Below are 21,147 nucleotides of genomic sequence, written 5' to 3' on the forward strand. Positions count from 1 at the left end.
CCAAACGCCAACCCGCCTCAGCCCAGCGCCCTGCTACCGTAGGAGGGCAGTGGCCCCGCCGCGCCTCGGCCGGCTCCCGCCCGGCTTCCTGCACCCGGCCCCGCGGGAACTGCCCGCTTGGCCCGGCCGCGGGCCGACGGCGGGCGGGGGAGGCCGGGGGAGGTGGGAGGAGACGTGGGAAGGACTTCGGTTGCCACTACAAATCTGGTGACAGAGCGGCCGCTGGCACATGGCGATCGGCCCTTCCCGCCCCGCGCTCGGCAGGTGAGTGCGGGACGGCCCGGCCCGGGACAGGCGTGTGGCGGGGTTGGGGGCGAGGGTGGCGGTGTCCGAGCGGTGCTTCCCCCCCGCCGGATCGACGCGCTTGTCTCCCCGCGGCTCCCCTCCACGACGCCCGCTGGGCGGGCGGCCGCGGCGAGAGGGGGACGGGCGCGGGGATCCCCGGGGCAGGCGGGGGTGGGGGTTTGGGGGGGCGGCCTCCGCGCGGCGCTGACGTCGCCGAGGGGCCGCTCCGAGGAGGCTCCGGCTCGGGGCGCCCAAGATGGCGGCAGCGGCGGGTGACGGGTGCGTGCGGGGGCGGACGGCGGGAGCGGGACGGCGGCTCTGCTGCCCCGCCGCCTGGGGACGGCCGGCAGGAACCCCACGGGGGGGCAGGTGCCCGGCTAAAGGGGCGGGAGGCGGCGGCACTGCTTTTCCCGGAGGAGGGGTGGTAGTAGCGGCGAGCTGCCCGCCAAGGGGCACCTGAGGAGGGGGCGCTCGTCGCCGCGGAGGCGAACCGGGCACGGCGTGGGGCTGGGTGGGTGAGCCGCTGGCACGGGGGGCGAGGGGGGCTGCTGCGGCCGCGCCGTCGGCTCTGGCGGGAGAGCGGCGCCCTCGGGACTGTCCTTCCCCCTCGACCCCGGGCAAGAGGCGTCCCGCCGCTCTCGGTGTGTGGCGTGGGGCCCGGTCCCCGCACCCATCCCCGGGGGGGGTCGGTAAGGCGTCGAGCTGAGGGAGACCGGGAAGGGTGGGGGTGGAGAAGAAGGTGCAGCGGGCAGTGGGGCTGCCAGGCCGGCCGCTCGGGGGTCTCGTACTCGCCGCTGTTGTCGGCGAGAGGCGAAGAGTCGCGCCATGTCGCCGGGCGCTGGGACCTCTCTTACAGAAGCAGCCGTGGGCACCCTTGAAGACCCCGGCATCGAGCCGTGGGTGAACTTAGCCGTGAGTGTCTCGGCGCGCCGGGGTGTCGGGACAGGAGCCCGGCGTTGTCCGGGGAGCTGTCAGAGCAGTCAGAGATGCTCACTTTTATAAAGGGGCAGAACTGTCATGGGTAAATACAGAGCCCCAAGAAGTGCCGTGGGGTGGGTTTTTCTTGGTTTGGGTGGGTTGTTTTGGGGGAGGGATGCCTCACGCTGCTTCTGTGAAAGCGCTCCAGTCTGAACGGCTTGTTTACCGTGAATTTCCCAACATCAGGAAACGCGCGGGGGGTATCAGCCGTGGGGAGACACCGAGTGTGGTGCCGGCCCGGTGCCGGTGCCCCGGCGAGAGCGGCTCCATCCAGGCAGCGCGCTGTGTGCACATTCCTTAGCTGGCGGGAAGAGGGGGAAAAAAAAAGAGGTTAAAATGACGATGTGTGCGTATGGCTCCGCAGAAGGGACGCTGGCGGAGTTTCTGGTCACAGGATGTGCTGTTAAAATCGGAAATTAATTACACAATTCCCTTTAGGAATGCCGCTTTGATTTTTTTTTTCAAACTTTTTTTTTTTTTTTTAAAGTTTTACTCTCTTTGCCGGCAGGACTGTACTGCAGCCTGAGCTGACACACGAAAGCGTTTTGTTGTGTTGTTTTCTTCAAAAAAAGATAAAAGTTGTAGAAGAGAGCAGTACACAGAGGTACATCTGCCTTCCAGTTGGATACTTGTTACCTAAAGCTTTTCAGTTGTCCAAATATCCGTGATTCCTGGTTGGTTTGGTTTTTTGGGTTGGTTTTTGTTTTTTTTTTTTTTTCCAGATCTTAAACAGGTACTCTCAACCCGATGAAACTCACTTGGTTAAGTGTCATCTGATTTAGAAGCCAGAGTATTGATGGGACGCACGGGCACACACACAATGTGTATTTATATTGGAAAAACTCTGTCCTTCATCTCTCTCTGCTCTTGACGCTTGAGATAGTCGGTTTGATTTCTCATTTACGCGCCAAGCAATTAATTACGAAAGTAGTGACTAAGGGAAAAAGATTTCATTTTGGGTTTATTTAGAGTTAAACTTTAAAATGTCAGCTGCGAAGACGAATCTTAATTTGTTTCCTTGGACATAAATGGAAGAAAAAGATCTATGTTCTTGACTTGTAAGTTGGGTTTTTTTTTTTTTTACATCAAGTACTTCTTCAGCTCGTGAGTTACCCCAAAACACACGTTTTGCCAGCCATTCTTTAGCGAAACTAAAAGAAAAAAAGCACGTCAACAGGGTTGAAATATGGTTTAAAGGAAAACAAATCCTCTCCCGTATATCGTTATTTCCAGCTTGTGAAACTTTGTCTCAAGGACAAAAACCCCTTTTGAAATTATCTTGTTTTCTCTGCCGAAGTAATTCTTTCAGTTAGTACTTGTTATTTTGCTTACTACTTCGGCTCAGGTCTGTGCTAAGAACACGGGGGGGGGGGGGGGGGGGGGGAAGGCTTGATCTCTGAAGTGCTGGTCAACTAATTCACAAGTTTCTTTGTGTGTGTGCACAGAACTGAACCTCGGGAGAGAAGAATGCAGAAACTAGCGCTGAATAACTTTCTTTAGGGAATTTTAATGTTGGGGCATTTGCCCTGTACTATTTGGTTCCAGCTACAGCTTTCTAGCAGGCGTGGGAATGAGCACGCAGAATTTTTAAGGTTACTTCCCCGTTGTCTGTCGCGTCGCTCCCGTTTTGGTTTTAGTTCCCCTGGGCTTGCCCAGCCTTGGTTCTAAGGTACAGTTTTAAAGTTTTGTGACTGGATATAGCCTCGGGTACTTAGTGCTCCGCGGATTTAAACGTTCATGCTGTCGGTGTTACTGCTTGACATTCAGCTGAAGTTTCCTTCGGCTCAAGTTCTACGCTTTTAGCTTTTTCAAAGTCTTTTCTGATGTTTCTTTTTGACCAAAGTCTGCATTTTGATTTCTTCGCGTTTTCTTCAAAAGAAAAGACTTCTCCTACGCCAAGATGCTTCCTCCCCTTCCCCTCCCCCCCGCCCCTTGGTCCACTCCGGCTCCTTTCTGCACACATCGTCGACGTAGGTGGGAAGATGTCATGCTGGCCTGGCTGCTGGTGGGGGAGCTGGGGGTTTAGGTTTTTCTCTTCAAGACGCTGATCCTACGCTTTCGTAGAATCGTGCTGCCTTTGCATGGAGAGCTTGATTGTGCAACCCTGGGTTTTACACAGTGGTCGTCCCGAAATCAGCACGCTATTTTTGTCCTCAGTCCGGTGTCTGCTTGTGTTGTGAGGCATGTTAAGTAGTTTCACTCTTAGCAACATTTTTAAAATTACGAAAATCAGATTTTTCTGACCATATTATGTTAGAAAGAAGGAAAGATTAAGGCACGGGTGTTTGCACAGTGACTTTAACAAAACCAGAAAGGGTCGACCTGTCATGCTCCTGTGACTGACAGCATTGCTGTGTGTGACAGCCCTGTGGGAAGGCAGGGTTTAGTGTTCCTTTTCTGGGCTGCTGGGAAGGACCGTTACTAATACGTTATGCAGGAGAATCTACTTCTGATAGCCCCAAAAACCCACAAAGATGAGTCTAGTCTCTTTAAAATCATGTCTACCACATTGAATTCTAGCAGCATGCTTTACACAGGTATTACTTTGGTATTCAAAGAAGAATCGACATACAAAGTTCAACTCCCCTGAAATCTGTGTGGATTTTATCAGCATTAGGACAGCTTGGCTTTGTTGGGGGAAACGGGTTGCTAGACCAGGAGAAGACATGGGATAAATTTACTGGTCTTATTTATAGACAGTATAAAAAGCAAACTTAGTGTGCACGACTCTTTGTAAAAGAATCTCATTAGCAGCCTATGAATAGACTATCTTTTAGAAGGAATGAATGTTACGGATGCTAGCAAGCTGAAAAAGTTCAGCAAGCCATTATTTTTGTGATCTGCTGACCAGAGCACACAAGGGATCTTCCCCCCCCCCCCGCCCCCCAATACACGGTGGCTGGTACTTAATCTGGGAGTTACTGAATGGGTACCCAGAGGTCACGGCGCCTGAGATCTTTCAGTGCCGTGAGGGTGGACTGGGGACAGCTCTTATAAAACTGAAGGAGAAATGCAGGCATGTAAAACTCCGTGCACTTTACTGGTTTCGTTACAGACGGCTCAGCCTTTCCTGTATGGCAGAATAAAACCTACACAAACACGTGCAGTGCTGGCCCTGTGCTTCCAGAGTTACAGCTGCTCTTATGCTGGTCTCTGTAACCTTTTAAAAGCCAGTTAACTGAATCAAGCCTTTTCTTTTTTTTCTTCCTTTTTTTTTTCTTAAATCTTTTCAAGACAGTTTTTATCTAAGTACTAGATGAAAGATAAAGCTGCTTTCCTACCCAGCTGCAACTTTTTACCTTTTCCCTTCCTTTAGTGGTGTCATGTCATTGCACGTTAGGGTTCCCTCACTCTTCTGCTTATTCTAACTCGAACATCTGTTCCAAATTGAGTAACACATTACAGCGTATTTCAGAACTTTAAAAATAGAAAGATATTAGCATATTCAAGAATAACATCAGGAATACAGTATTTTGGGGTTTATCCAGAGTTGTCTGAATCACTTAGTATTTTTGTAACATGGTTTACTTACCTGTAGTTAAACTGATAATCCTTTAGATATATTCGTTAAGGTATTTCTGTCTTAACGAAGAAAACAGGATCTACTTTTCCAGGTCACTGTCTTTCAGAGGTGTTAGGATGACATGCTAAAATGTACTTATTTAAGATACACTATCGGAGAAAACACTGGTATAATGGGTTTGCCTGAGCACAAAGGTGCAGTGATTTAGTTAGGGGTGTGGTTTAATTAAGGCTTTGAGTTGTATAGCCTCGTTTGTCTGAACTGTTGGCACTGTGTAAGCATAATAAATTTAGGTGAACTTTGCACTTCTGCACCTGTATGCTTAGGGATAGGATTAATGGGAGCATTTTTAGAATCACAGGAATACAGAAGGGACCTTCAAAGATCATCTAGCCCAAGCCCCCGGCATGGACAGGTTGCTCAAAGCCCCCAAACCCCGCCCCCCACCCCCAGCCTGGCCTTGAACACTTGCAGCTAGGAGGCATCCACAGCTTTTCTGAGTATGCTGTCCCATTTTAAGTTGTGTCTGTATCCAAACTCCGTAACAGTGTCTTCCAGCTAAATCTGTGCTCCTTTGAAAAAACGGGCCTAATCGAGAGTGTGTAATTAGTCTGCTTCTATCCTGACCCAGAAGTTGTACTGGGAATGTAAACAGTGGTGTTCAGACTATTTAGTCTGAACTGCTGTGGTGATGCCTTGATTGTGGCTCCACATAACTTGCCTGCCTTTGTAGGCTTGGTGGGATCCTGATCTTGAGTGTGATTGGGTATACTGACCCCTGTGAAGAGACGGAGTTGGTTGTTTTACGAACTGTAACCTAATGTTTTTTTCTTCTTTTCTCTTTTTTTAGTTGCAGATTGAAATATCATGAACGGATAATAGTTTGGATGATGTGTTCTGCCAGCTTCTCTCTGCAGTCCCAGTTTTAACAATGGATAAATGTAAGCACATAGGTCGCCTGCGACTGGCTCAAGATCACTCCATTCTGAATCCTCAGAAATGGCATTGTGTGGACTGCAATACTACCGACTCTGTGTGGGCGTGCCTCAGCTGCTCACACGTGGCCTGTGGGAGATACATTGAAGAACATGCACTAAAGCACTTTCAGGAGAGCAGTCACCCAGTGGCATTAGAAGTAAACGAGCTGTATGTGTTCTGTTATCTCTGTGATGATTACGTTCTTAATGATAACGCAACCGGGGACTTGAAACTGTTGCGAAGTACTTTAAGTGCAATCAAGAGTCAAAACTATGACTGCACTACTCGGAGTGGGAGGACTCTGCGTTCTATGGGTGCCAGTGATGATTCTTACCTCTCACATGGTGGTGCTCAAGCCTTGCTTTGGAATGAAGATCGGATGTTCACAGCTCTCTGGCACCGGCGGCGTGCGCTCCTGGGCAAAATCTTCAGGTCATGGCTTGAGCTGACACCTACTGGAAAAAAGATTTTGGAGGAAGAAAGGCGTCGGGAAGAAGCAGAGGAAAGAAGGGACAAAGCTAGGAAGAGAAGACAAGAAAGAAAGCGTGAGTGGAAAGCAGAGATGGAAAAGATGCCTCCAAGAAAGAGCAGTCGTTTACAAAACCAGATTAGAATGTCGTCAGAAACAGCACCCTGCCTGCAAAAAACATCACAGAACATGGAATCTGTGGCAGAGTTGGAAAAAACATATACCTCAGATGAAGTAAGATTGAAAAAAATAAGTGACTCTCCAATTAAACGAAGGCCCACAGTGACTCCTGGGGTAACAGGACTGAGAAACCTGGGAAATACGTGCTATATGAATTCTGTCCTGCAGGTATTAAGTCACTTGCTTATTTTTCGAGAATGCTTTTTAAAGCTTGATCTCAACCAAACTCAGGAACTGCTGGCAACAGCAACCAGTGGTAAAACCAGGTCTTCATCTAAACATCTGTCAATAGCTGCATCAACATTACACGTGAATGAGAACCAAGAGAAAGTAAAGGGATCCTCTTCTGTGAGGCGGCCTAGTTTATCCTCTGGATTAAGTGGAGGAGCATCAAAAAGTAGAAATATGGAACTTATTCAGCCCAGGGAGCCCAGTTCAAAGCATATTTCCCTCTGTCATGAGCTGCATACTCTGTTCCAAGTTATGTGGTCTGGCAAATGGGCGCTGGTGTCTCCTTTTGCCATGCTTCATTCTGTGTGGAGACTAATTCCAGCCTTCAGAGGATATGCCCAACAAGATGCTCAGGAATTCCTTTGTGAACTTTTGGATAAAGTGCAGCAGGAACTGGAGACTACAGGGACCAGATACCCAGCTCTCATCCCTGCTTCTCAAAGAAAACTTATAAAACAGGTTTTGAATGTGGTTAACAACATTTTTCATGGACAGCTATTAAGTCAGGTATGATTTATAATTTTTTTTAAAGGTGTGTAATGATTCATACTGGTCAGTGATGGGCATACCTCAAAGGTTAATACATTTATAACTACTGAGGAGGGGTGGAGATCGTATAATATGCACAGTTTCAGAAGAAAGGTCACTTGGGTACTCCTAAAACTTTAAATAGAAGAGTCACCTGATAAACACAAGTGTTAAATTTGTATTTTAAAGCACACTTTTGCAACTACTGAGAAATAACCGGATTTTTGCTGTTAGCACCAGCTAATTTGCAGAAATAAAGAATTTAGAATTTCAAGCATCCAGTTTATCACCATGGTGATACTAGATAAAAGGTGTTAAGGGAGGTGTTAATCTCTTCTAAGTGGAAACTGATTAGGTAATGGATGCCAAGCCGGGAATTTTATCAGTAAACAGCTTGAATTTGAGATTCATGCCTAGAGAGTAATTGCCTGTCAGGAATATACCACTTTTCTGTTACAACACAAAGATACAGAAAGGCTCTGTCAACACAGGAACCAAATTAGTGAGGTGGAGACAATGGTGGTTTTCCTCTTTTTTCTGCCTGACTGCTCTTCGGTTTTGTTTCCTTCTCCCCGGCTTCCTCTTAAGTACTTCAGCCTGTCTGCTTACTGTGGTGTGTATCCCAACTGCGAGCGTGTAGAAACGCCTGAGAACCGACTGAAGGAGCAAACGCGGGTGTCTGTTGAGCTCAGCTAAGGACTGACCACGTTGCGGCAGTAACAGGGCTTGGGAAGGTCTCGTCCCCCTGGAACTGGCCTTCAGGGTGCATGTGCACCTTAACGGAGGGGGTGCAGGAACGCTTGATGGCTGTGTTGTGTGAAGGAGGAGAGGCTTTAATGCAGATGTGCTCAGTATTCTGACTCTCTGGTTGATGGTGTAATGCAAATAGGAAGCTGGGAATCCCAGTGTTTTTAGTAAAGTCAGCGTTGTTTGTTGCTGTGGTACCAGTAGACTTCACAGTAACGGGACTTTTAAAATTAGGGTTGTTTGCAGCATCTGCTAGCTTTTAGGTCATCTGAGCTTTTGCATAGCTATGAGAAATTTGTCTACTAATAAAACCAGATCATCCTCTGCCTTCAATGTGGCCCAGTGGAAGAGCGTAGCATCTCTGTTGGCGTGCTTCCTTTCCTCAGGGCAGTTCACATATCACGGTGTCAGCTCTGTGCTAACCTGTCTTGTATATTCTGTGATTAAAGCTTTCTATCTGAAAACCATATTCCTCTCAAAAACTGTAACTTTGTTAAGCAAAGTAGTTGCTTCAGTGTACTGACACGTTTTGGTTGCATTTCAAGCCTTCATAGAAGATTAATTTTTTTTTAAAAATGTTGAAGGCTCTGAAGACACAAGGATTACTTCAGTAGTACCACTTCTTTCACGTGTTTCTAGCTTTGTTATGTGAAAAGGCTTGTTGACTAGAAACCCTCCCACCTTCCTGAAACCAGGGAGGGGAATAGTGAGAATTCACTCAAGTGTCATCGAGTAAGACTGAAAGGAAATTAAACAGTTTTCAGCCATCCTGTGACTTCTGTGGTTACAACACACAGCTCTTTTGCTGCAGCGGGTTAATGCCGAGGTGCAAAATACAGCCTTGGTGATTTTCAGAATGCCTCAAGTGAGAGGGACATGGGAAAGATTATTAAGGCTGTTACCTGTTGTGATTTTTTTTTTCCTCTGGCTCATAAGGCAGTTAGTTCCCAGTGTCCAATACTTGACCTCCTAAAGTTCCCTTTGTCTTCAGCCACTCCTTTTTTCCAGTTTAGTCTTCACTAACATTCTTCACTTGAACATGATAAGTATTCAAAGGAAAAGGTAACTCCCTGAAGATCTAAATTTCCTCCTTGATAAGATTTCTTCGGGTCACAATGATTCTGACCGTGGTGTTTGCACATGGAAGGATGAGCTTAAAAACCATCTTACTAGGCAGGTATTTTCCTCTCCTTAGGAAGATTCCTGCATCATGATCTTCTTAGGCTTTTGTCAGAACTGGCACAAACTGCTATAATTAAGCTAAAAAAGGCAAGAATACATCCATGCAGTGTTGAAGAAAAAGTGTATTTCATTCTTTGACAATGTTAGCTTTTAAAAGCAAGGAAGGTACACTTTGCCCTTTTCAGACTTAACTTTACCTACCTACAAGCAGTTAACAGTTTCTCTCAAGAAGATAGTTGAAACTGTCACCTGCTGCATTTATTAAAATTATTAAAAATAGAATGGGAATTTAGTCTAGAGTATGTAATAATCTACATCTTAATTCAGTGAAGGAGGGGAATTGAGAAGCTTGTTAATTGTGCAGCAGTTGCCTTCTGTTTTAGGATCACTAAAAAGTTACTACCCCGTTGTGCTGAAAATATTAAAGCTACTTGATTCTTTCAGATAGTCAAGTCAGTGGTCTTGACCTTCAAACCCTAGAAATACTGTGAACTGCTCTTGATACAGGGTGCACAGAGGATCACTTACAATTCAGATAAGCTGTATGTTTACTTAGGTTTCATATTACTTTCTCATGTGCAATAAAACATTCCTCTCTTCTAGCTTTCTATTTAAACTTGAAGGAAAGCCATAATCCCAAATTTGCCATCGACTCTGTTGCTGTTGAAATACGTGTTTGAGCAGCGGGTCTGAATTTAGGATATGAGATTAAGAAGTGTGTGATGAGAATCTTACCACTTTTTGGTAACTAGAAAAAGCTAAAGGTGATGAGTTGACTGTTTTTGTTATGTTCTCAGCTGATGTAAAGTAAGTCTTCCTCATCCACTACTTGAAGTCTTCTTCTATTTTTATGGAATACTAGGTTAGGTAATGAGTAACTCAAAGAACAGCACGGGTGGGTTGAGTCTTGACTTTCTTCTTATTGTTAGTCCAGTGTCCTTTTTAGGATTAGAACTTTTTACTCTGCAGTACAGACCGAGCAACTTCAATTCCCAGTGCATCTAAGGAAGTAAGGATACATACACCTACAAAAACCTTCCCTCTGTTCTTTCCTTTTTCACGTGCTAATCTTTCTCCAGTCGTTGCCTAGAGCTGTAGCACTTACTGGGCAAAGGATCCTGTATCTTGCAAATCTGTGCTTTCAGAGGCAGATCTGCTGCTGCATCCTTCTCAACCCCACTAAGACTGCAAGCAGATGCCAATATCTCTACTAAAATTCCAGTTGTTTTCAGTGCCTTAGTGCTTGTACTCTTCTGGAAGATACATGTTCCTGGCCTTGATCCTTCAACTGGAAAGGGGGAAAAATACCTGCACTACAAAGTTAGATGCCAGTAGTTAAACTGATCCATAGTGATCCACAGGTCTTTGAAGTACACCTCAAGAACTCCAGCAGGTTAAGCACCATCTTCCTCAAGAGTGTTTTAGCTTGTGTTTTTAAAAAGTTCCCAGCTAAATAACAAAGTATGCAGCCATTCTAAAGCTATCTAATTTCAAGTTTTGTCTCCATTAAGCAAGAAGTGGGCAGGTGTGTTTTAAAAACAAACCAACCAAACAAAAAACCATCAGGGATGGAAATAGCAGATTTTAGCTTTTGAAGTAAATATATATTTTCTGCACTGCATTGGGATAATGATGCCCCACATGCCTGCAGTAATCATATTAACAGAAGCTCTGGTGTGTGTAGTCAGGCCAGTGTTAAATTTATTGTTGAGATGATTTATATGGGAAGAGGGAGACAGGGAAGCTACTGTGAAGTAGTTGTAAAAGATGATCTCACCTAAGAAGCTAGTCTAGCAGATCTAGGAGATTTGCAGCTATTGATGCTGGCAAAATCTTGTAACTTTTACATGTTGAAGTTCAGCTTTTTAACTAAATTGGTTTACTCTTAGGATAACAAGAAATACACAGGTTTTGACTGCTTGAAAGTTAGAGGGCCATTTTGGACTGCATTTTTTAAGATTTAAAAATTAAATTAATATTTAATATTGGCTCAAACAAAAAGTCTTGAGTCAAGACTATTAAGTCATCAAAAAAATGGTGAAAGGTACAGCTGGTTTTGAGACACTCTTGATATTACAGTCCCAGATGAATTGTCCAGCATAACTGTCAACCAGTTCAGACTATATAGTACAAATCTTTCTGAAACTAAGAAGTGGTAGTTACTAAGGAAAACAGATACTGAACGTCTCATGTATCTTGTGCTGGTTTTGGCCACTGAGTTGGTAAAACCATAAAAAAGCTTCTTAAAGTTCAAAATAAGCCTTGTCATGAGAATTACCAGAAAAAAAACCCAGACGTTTTTGTAAGCTAGAGAGGATTATTTTAAATATTTTTCCTACTTTTAAATAATGCCAAAATAATAATACAAATTACTAATCTCTTGGTATTATTAATTTTGTGTGTGAAGAGATGTAGAGGTATATTTGAATCTAATAGTAACAAAATAACAGTTAGAACAGTCCCTGAACATCAAATGATTATTTTAGGAAACATTTTTGTTAGCAGAGATTGTCTTCCCTCAGTTGCTCAGTGTTCATTCTTGATTTTCATAACCAATTCCTGCCACTCAAGTTCACGTGCACGTACACATGCGTTTCCTCACCGATTAGTTGAGGTTGGAAAGGACCTCTGGAAATCATCTAGCCCGCTCTGCTCAGAACAGCATCATCTACAGCAGGTTGCTCAGGGCTGTGTGCACCCAGGTTTTCAATAGCACCAAGGATGGAGACACCAGAACCTCTCTGGTACCCCGTGCCAGCGCCAGGCCATCCTCAGAGAAAAGAGTTTCTTCTTCTGTGTCTGTGGAACCGCCTGTGTTTCCGTTGGTGCCCGTTTCCTCCTGTCCTGCTGCTGAGCACCACTGAGAAGGGCCTGACGCCATCTTCGCTTCCCCTGAGGCTGAACACTCCCAGCTCTCCCAGCCTCTCCTTGTGTGTCAGATGCTCCCAGCCCTGTGATCATCTTCCCAGCCGTGTGATCATCTTCCTGGCCTTTTGCTGACTGCATCTTGTATTGGGAAAGGCAGCGCTGGACACAGGGCTGAGGAGAGGGAAGGAAGGGTCACCTCCTTGGGCCTGCTGGCTTCACTGCAGGGGCACATTGCTGGCTGAGTGTCAGCTTCTTCACCAAGGCCCCAAAGGGGAGCTGCTTCCCAGCCTGTGCTGGCACCTGGGGTTATCCCTGCCCAGGCACAGGGCTTGGCCTTTCCCTTTGTTGATCTGCATAAGGCTTCTCTAGGCCCATGGCCCCAGCCTGTCCCACTCCTGGTGGGTGGCAGCAGGACCCTCTGGTGTATCAGACGCTGCTCCCAGTTCTGGATCATCTGCAGACTTGCGGAGGGTTTAACAGAATTGGCCCCAGTATCTTCTGCTGGGCACACTGGTTGTGGCTGAGCTTCAGCTGCATCTCATGCCACTGTCCTCAGTGTGTTGAGCCTGGCAGTTCATTCAATTTCTGGTCCACTGTGCTATTCATTTATCTAGCCTGCACTTTATCAGTTTTTCTCTGGGTATGTTATGGGATAACCATGTTGAAAGCCTCACTAAAGATAAGCTACATCCACTGGTTATCTGAACCAGTCATCTCTATATAGAAAAGCAGCTCTCAGGTTAGTCAAGCATGAGTTTTCCATCATAAATCCACGGTGTCTGCTCCCAATCATAATATTTTCTTTAATATCTTTGGAAATGGTTTCCAGAATTATTTGTTCTGTTAGTCTTCTCACAGATCCAGGTGATGCTGATTGGCTTGTAGCTCCTTCAAGCCAAGGTCTTCCTTCTTGAAGACAGGAGGTGATACTTGCTTTATTCTTGTCCTTGGGTACCTGCCCTGATTGCCATGACCGTACCAGGACCTTTCAAAGATGGGGGAGATGGCCTTGCTGCCATCAGCTAGCTCTTTCTGTTCTTTCTGTTTAATCAGGGATAGTTTCTAATTATAGTCAAGCAGAAGGAGGACAGTTGATGTTTTCTGTGGCTAAAATAGGCCCAGTTTGGGGGAATTAAAAATAAGGTTTGTGTGGATTTATGTTAAAGCTACTTGGCTGTGTAGTTCAAGGAAGAAAATTTAAATAATCCTAGGAAGAAAATTACAGTTGAATTACAAATGCAGTGTTGCAAAGCAGTAAGAAGTTGATTATTTCTTTTTAGAGTGCAGTTGATTAAAACCGATTTTCATGTAAATTATCAAAGAAATACCTAGTCAATGTAATTTTAACATCTCTTTGGAGTGGTGAGGAACCCTTTAGAGACTGTTCTGTTTTGGCTGGGTTTTGAAAATCTCTTGTGAGGATTCCACTGCTTTTGAATCTGGTGCCTCATATAAAGCTTTCTGCATAGATGTTTATTACAGCAACACCCAACAGTAGTGAAAGAGTTTCCTTTACAGCAAAGTTGTGATTAGTTACCTTTTGTAGGACAAACCTGTCTTGGTCCATGAGGTCCTTTCCCCAATAATTTGCCATTTATTAGAGCAATGCCTACTAAGAACTTGCTTTTGATATCTCTAGGCATACTTAGAAAAAGCCTCCCACAAATAGTTTGATTATTTATTCAACATATTTAAGGCAGAATTTGAGCAAAATGCCTTCCCCCCCCCCCGCCCCACCCCCCCACCCCCCCGCCTGTTCCTCATGGTGGAGTAGCTGAGCAGACCTCAAGAGAAATGAATATGCTAACACTCAGCAAGTGAAGTAGGTTCTAACCAATGTAGTGTGTAAATCAGGTGTAGAATTTGCAGCACATCTCCTTGCAAGTCTTGCTGTACTTACTTGCTCAGCTGGTGTGTTTCAGGACAGATTGGCTGAGAGGTGTGGAAATGTGCAACCTTTGGGTTGTTTGAAGCCCTTCAGCTCTGGGTAGCATGCTGTGAGTTAAGGTTTGAGGTAGAATGCTGAGGGTGACAGTGCTGCAGTGCTGCATCTCAAGTCTCACAATGAACAGACTATTAAAAACGATGAGAACTTCAGATGGGTAACAGGAGGATTGGAACTCAGACCATCCATGACCCGTATCCTGGTATTAGTCTTTAGTCTTTTGTGGGTTGCCTGAATCACAAAATGGTTGCAAAGTTGCTTTCCACACAGATGAAGATGACATTTTAAGTTAATCTGCAGTATAGAAGGCCACTGAATCACAGACCACAGTTTGCTGTGGTTATGCTTACCTCATTCTGTTAAGTAGATGCAGATCATTTTCAGGACGGCATCTGCTCTTCACTACAAAGCTTAGTTCTGTTTACAGCTGAGGAGATATGAACTGTCATGTGGAATTCTGCATTACAGCAGCATTCTTGGGAATCCCCTTCTACTTTGATTGCTCTGCTGGGGAAAAAATCAATTATTACCCGTTCTGTATATGTCTCATAGTGAAAGCTTTAGTAGGGGAAGGACAACAAAGGGACCAGCCATCTTGCTGTTCTTAAAAACCAAAACAGAATCAGAGATGTTAACAGTTGTCTCTTCCATACGGGCACAGGGAGCCCAGGCAGAACAGTTGATGGTGGAGTTGGCTTCTTCTGCAGCGAGATGTTAACTGTTTTCTTTGGCTGCATTTGGGCTGAATGCTGTGTGGGGCAGCAGCTGTCTGTCACACTATGGTGGGCACAGTGATGCTTGTCTGAGCAGCCTCCATGCTTAGCTCGAATCAAGCAATTTGATCCAGCTCTCTTCAGTTTGGCCTTTGGCCCACGATTGAATGCTGAAGCTTTAACCAGGCAATTGTGTGTAATAACAATGTTTCAAGGCAGGAGAGGGTGGTCAGGGCAGAATAGAAGGCGGAGTTTTCAGACTAGTTAAAAGCAGTGATTTAACTTTCTTTGCTCTGATGTAAACGTTGTTATGAATCACAGTATTAAGGCTCCCTAAAATAGGAGTTGTAGAATATATTGGGGAGGCTAAATCAAACTGAATTTGTAACATACAGTCACAAAAAAAGATACACTTCACTAACCAGTCTGCTAGAGCAGACACTATTACTGTTGTGCATACTTGTAGCATGAAGAGTTACATTGGACAGATACATGAAGTTTTTGCCAGCCCTTTGAGTTAGTGTTTGGTTTTGGGGGGAAGGAGGTGTGTTTCTTTTCTTTATTAAAACTCTCAGAAATCGTTCAACCAGCCTCTGAGCAGAGTACATGATTTCGCTGCTTTTCATGACAAAAGCAAGTCTGGGTTGTAGTGTATGAATGGCAGCAGAGAGGGAGGGACAGGAGTCCCTTTGAGAATGGAGAGAGAGAGGTGATGGGAGTGTTGTGAAGCCCGTGCTGATGTGGATTCCGCAGAAGGGAAGGGATCCTCCTACGTCTTGAGTAATCCAGTTCCTAAGCTTGGGCCTGGCTAAGAAAAACACTTCCAACCTTTGTTCCAGCCATAATTTATCTCCTGTGCCATTGAGAGCGAGTGTGTACAGGAGCGGTTGGTGCAGGGCAGCTGATATGAGGCTGCCTGTATGCTTACCCAATACTGCCTGTATGCTTACCCAAGTACGTCAGGTTAGTCGGCTGGTGGCGAGTACACAAAGCCCAAATAACTCTTTAAGTGTTTAGCACTGCTGCAGCCTTATGGTGTTGGGGGAGAGGAGTGTCTTGCTTTTAGGAGCTAAGTGCAGCCCTGTATTGGTGCAGGATTTTACTAATACGGATGGGGTTTGCTCACGGCTGCATGAAGAGGTGAGAGGCAGCACTATTGCACTGTTTGTGTTGTTGAGAAGCAAAAATCAGAAGTTGGGTTCTTTTATTTTTTTCCTTTGAGAGAGTATTTATTGACTAGTTGGGAAAGAGGATCTTAAAATAACCTAGATTGTTAATGTCACGCTAAATGTAAAACCTCAGAACTTGTTAAAATTACCTGTTCTGAGTTCATATATGTACTTAATCCTAAACCCATTAATCCTCAGTGTGTGTTCGTGTGCAACAAATTCTTAAGTAACTCATCAATTAAATAAACTTTTGGCCCAACAAAGTCACCCATTTGTACAGCAGAAATCTATTAGTCATTCTGTGTTTATGCTGGAGCTAGCTTGAACTCTGGCCAAACATATCATTTTGTCTCCAAGTCTAGATTCCACCTCTGAATTACTAATAGTTTGTGGCTTTGAAACATTGCCAGATGTTAGCACTTACAAAAGAAGCTCCTGTCAGCGTAAATTAAAACAGAAGATTCTCCTCTTTCTGCCATTTATGTTTGAAGTTTTGGCTTCTAAGAACAAGGCAGTGGTGTTTCCTTCTTGGAACTTACGCTAAGGGCTTTCCTAGCTCCACTGCTGAGTGCGTATCCTGGTACGCAGAGACACATGCACACTAGGTAGCTAATGCATAGGTTGGGTATAAACTGTTGTAGCTAATGAATAGATGCATTAAGTAATTACAAGAGCACCTAGAATGAAGGTGGCATTAGGAGGCAGATCTGCCCTTATATAGATGATCATGAAACAACAGCCAAAGCAGAGTGAATAATTATGTAGCAGCAGAACTTCAATGGAAAATATAGGAGCTCTTAACAGAACCGAGTGTATTTTTACACTCGTGTGGGCTTACTGACCTAACTGAAGGGAATTACCCCAAATCTGTGCAGAACAGCAACACAGAGGCGTGCCTGTGAAAAAACAGTATTTGGATCCCTCATGGATTTCCATTCCTTTATCACTATGTACTTTGTATTTAGCTGTTTCAAACAACTTGAGGTGTTTTCCTAAATAGGAAGCATGCTTATAGAGATTTAATTTGGCAGCTATTTACCCCTGTGGTGCGAACTTCAGGAGGTATTTGATATTCCAGTTGCTGTAAAGCACAAATGCTGGTGTCTCATCACACCCAGCTGTTAGAAATTCTGAGCTGGTGAGTAACAGTATCTTGACAGTCAATCCTATGTGAAAAAATTGAGTTCCTTTAACCTTTTTGGTGGGAAAGTTAAATTTTTAGGGAAGGCAGTGGGAACATGTTGGATACTTATGGAAGTTCTGTCAAAGCTATCACTCCAGTTAAAATATAACTTAATTTCAGAACACATCTTTGCTAGAGCAGTGAGGCTAGAGCTGCTTGAGTTAGTGGTCACCTGCAGTTTCTAAGCCAAAAATACAATAACAGTAGAAAACTCAGGTAATTGCGCTTCAGGACTGTATTGTGCTTTGTTGTATCAAACATACTGAGGTGAACATACCTTTAGTCTCACATGCAGAGTATTTACTGATGTTTCTTTATAGCCATTATGAACTAAATGGAGTTTCACTGCTCCAGAGGTTCAGCTGCTAACAGATGTTACGTGTCTACCTGGATCGCGGAAGGGTGGAGGTCCATGGAGGAAGGCTCAAGTGATGTGACACTCTCCTACAGCCTGCTTGAGCTGGGTTTTAGAAGGCTGCATTACAAATTGACACCTAATGTATTGCCATTCCAGCGTGGAAGAGCTGCTGCTATTAGCTTACTTTCCTAAATAATATTAGCATAAATTAATTGTCCCCTGCTGTATTAACTTCATTTTCCAGGTTGACTCACTTCACTTCTTGGATACTTTATTTATGTAGTCTTACTGCTTGTCCTTTCCCTAGTGTGACGCTGGATCCACTTACTGAAAGAAGAAATAAGTTATTTTTACCTGTTAATTTTTCTTTGAAGAAGTGTGCTTCCTAATCCAGGCTTCCCTGGAAGACCTACAAAGTAAGAAGGATATGACTTTAAAATTCCCAGCTAATTTTATTTATTTAGTTAGTTAGTTATTTTAATTAACCTATGGTTTCTCATGTAAAGTTTCCTTTTGGATTGTTTTCTTTTTGGAGAAAAGACTCCCAAGACTCCACCAGCTGCTTTCTCTTGGACAGTCCCAGGCAGACCATTTTGACACTGCTTTTGCTTCTCAGTAAAACATAACATGTACCTGTTTGGGGTAACAGTACTGGATATGGTGCTTTAGAGAAAAGAAAATGGGTGTTATAGTTTCTTAAATGGCACAGGCTATTTTAGCAAAGCAAGTTTTGGAGTGTAAGCAGCCCGTGCAATACTGTTTTTACAGGTTACGTGCCTTGCCTGTGACAATAAATCAAATACTATAGAGCCTTTCTGGGACCTGTCCCTGGAGTTTCCTGAGAGGTACCACTGCAACGGCAAGGAGATGTCGTCTCAGTACCCCTGCCTGCTGACGGAAATGCTGGCCAAGTTTACAGAGACTGAAGCTTTGGAAGGAAAGATATATGCGTGTGATCAGTGCAACAGTGAGTAAAGGCAGTATGTACCCATGCATCCGTTCTCTGTGCAAAGAAATAACTGTGAAGGTGTGGGTGGAAAACAGTAAAAGTATGTGTGGAAAGTCCTGGTGTGGTCACTTGACACCTATTCCCATCTAAAGTGGAATTGTGTAAAACATCCTTTGAAGTGTGATGCCTCTCTTGGATAAAGATTGATCACACACTAGTGGGGATTCTGATAGTCGCAGCTGAAGAACCCATCAGCTCTTTAAATTAAGGTGACTAACCTAAATGACCACACAGGTATTTTATAGTTGCACCATAAAATAATCCTTGCAGAATGGCTCTCAGAGTGTATCCTTTTTAAGGAGGCACATGGAGTAGCTACTTAGGTCCACACAAAACCGATGGATAAATCTTAGACTGAAATACAAGGCTGTTATTGAGAAATTGAGATTTGTATTGTGTAACTGTGTGTTTGGCCTCAGCAAAACGAAGGAAGTTTTCTTCTAAACCAGTTATACTCACAGAAGCTCAGAAGCAGCTTATGGTGTGTCGACTACCTCAGGTTCTCAGATTACACCTTAAACGGTTCAGGTAAGTAGTACCCTAATGTCCAGCGTTGCAAACTGACCAGTTCAGCCCTGCCCTTCCATTTGTTAGGGCAATGTTTTTCAGCATCAGTTTAATTTCCCTTTATTAGTACAATGATAAATGGTTATTAGAAACCTCTTTCTCTTGTTTAATTAAACATCAGTAAGAAGATGGGCTCTAAGTAGAGAGCCAATTGCTTGCTACTTCGATGCCAAAATTATTTCATCCATCTTTTCAATCAAAACCTACTAACCTTGCTGTGAATGCTGCTGGTAAAAATGAATGTTTTCTTATCTTCAGATAAACACTTATACTCACTAATGTACAAATGGAGATTGTATTCTGTGGAGGTGTCACGTGACCCTACGATAACCCAGTATATATAACATGGTAGCCAGAGCGTAAGGAAGCATCTCTGAACTTGTAGTCTGCACATCAGACTCTGTACTGTCACAAACACAAAGGAAGCTGGAGATGAGATGGAATGAATGAGGAATACCAGTGAGACGTAGTATGTGGGAGGTGGTACTTCCCAGCCACCCTTAAACAGATCTTAAGATGGGTATTTTGGAAGATGAGATTATTAGCTACTATAGGTGCATTCTAACAGGCCTTGAAATAAAAAAGTGGAATAGGAAGCCTAGAACAAAAGTATGCAAATTACCATGAATTTTGTGCACAAAGACAGTATTAAAACATAATTCAGAATGCTGTGTCCTTTGTTTGAAAGGATGAAAGTTTTCCTTTGGCTTAACTTCCCAGGTGGTCAGGGCGCAATCACCGGGAGAAGATTGGCGTACACGTTAATTTTGATCAAATGCTGAACATGGAGCCTTACTGCTGCAGAGAGTCCCTCAAGTCCCTCCTGCCAGACTGCTTTATCTACGACTTGTCTGCTGTGGTGATGCATCACGGGAAAGGATTTGGCTCAGGGCACTACACTGCCTACTGCTACAATTCAGAAGGAGGTAGGAACCCAGGCGTGAAGTGAAGAGCGCGGGGGAAAGGGGGGTTTGTCAGTTTTAAACTGATAAACCAAAGGGGAGTCACTTGTAGCCTGGGATGAGAATCACAGTTCAGTTTTTGTATTGGCTTGTTAAGTGTGTGCTGGCTCTAAACTCTCATAACTGAGGAAGCCAAGCTGGGCTTTTAAGGTCTGCAGCCACCAAACACACTATACTGTTTCAGTTGATTACTAACTCTACAGAATTCGTTAAATCATAGAATCCTAGAATGGCAGGGGTTGAAAGGGACCCCAAGGATCATAGAGCTCCAACCCCCCTGCCACAGGCAGGGACACCAATCTCCAGCCTGGATCTACACAAGGTTGCCCAGGGTCCCATCCAACCTGGCCTTGAACACCTCCAGGGACAGGGCATCCACCCCCTCTCTGGGCAGCCTGTTCCAGCACCTCACCACTCTCTCTGTAAAAAAAATCTCCCCCCTAATATCTAATCTAAACCTTCTTTCCTTTAGTTTTAATCCATCCCCCATGTCCTGCCATAGTCTACCCTTTAAATGGGACTCCCTAACTAAATACAGCCCAGTTACCTCAGATCAGCAGCCTGATGACCTTTTTTTGGTGTCTGTCTTCACTGCAGGGTTTTGGGTACACTGCAATGACTCGAAACTCAACACGTGCACTATGGAAGAAGTGTGCAAGGCCCAGGCTTACATTTTGTTCTACAGCCAACGACTTACTCAGGCAAACGGACGTGGCAAAACACCATGTCCCAGCACAGCTCAAAGTCAGCAGCACACAGAGTCAGCCGACTGTTCCACGGACAACAGCAGCAGCTAATCCAAAGCCAATTAACTGTGTGTATGGTAAAAGTTTGAATGGTCATAACTATATATTTTTAAATGAAAGTACAGTATTGTACTTTTTTTACTTTGGATTTGTGTACAACATTTATATACTTTTGTATTAGGTAAAGTACTCTTTACAATTGTTAGTGAAAGTTTTTATTGACAGTAACTTTCTAAGTACCTAGAATTTCAATACAGCTATTTTTTTAAGAAAAAAGATTGCTATTTGCATTTAACTCTTACCTCAGGCTGTTTTTTAAGCTGGTTTTGTATTTTAATAATCTTTTTTGAATTGGTTTAGAAAAATTATTTTCAATGTGCAACAGATGTTTCTCTGGTTAATTTTCTATATATGCTTGTGTACCTTTTTTAGTATAGTTCTAATGATACCATGATTCTTACTGTCTGCAGGAATTGCTATTAGGTCTTAGAATCTTAACCTTCACCAGGAAGGAATGTTTTACACA

At 44.2% G+C, this 21,147-nt stretch overlaps 1 protein-coding gene across 1 annotated transcript; it reads left to right on the top strand.

The window, feature by feature from the left end:
- The first annotated feature begins 5,524 nt into the window (after positions 1 to 5,524).
- Positions 5,525 to 20,873, top strand: USP44 (ubiquitin specific peptidase 44). Its single transcript, XM_084279120.1, has 5 exons — positions 5,525 to 7,151; positions 18,106 to 18,304; positions 18,766 to 18,874; positions 19,634 to 19,839; positions 20,473 to 20,873. The coding sequence occupies exons 1-5, from the start codon at positions 5,718 to 5,720 to the stop codon at positions 20,670 to 20,672; spliced, it is 2,148 nt and encodes a 715-aa protein (XP_084135246.1). The 5' UTR covers positions 5,525 to 5,717; the 3' UTR covers positions 20,673 to 20,873.
- Positions 20,874 to 21,147: the final 274 nt, after the last annotated feature.

The sequence above is a fragment of the Gallinula chloropus genome (assembly GCF_964237585.1).
Source record: "Gallinula chloropus genome assembly, chromosome: 1".
NCBI classification, from domain to species: Eukaryota; Metazoa; Chordata; class Aves; order Gruiformes; family Rallidae; genus Gallinula; species Gallinula chloropus.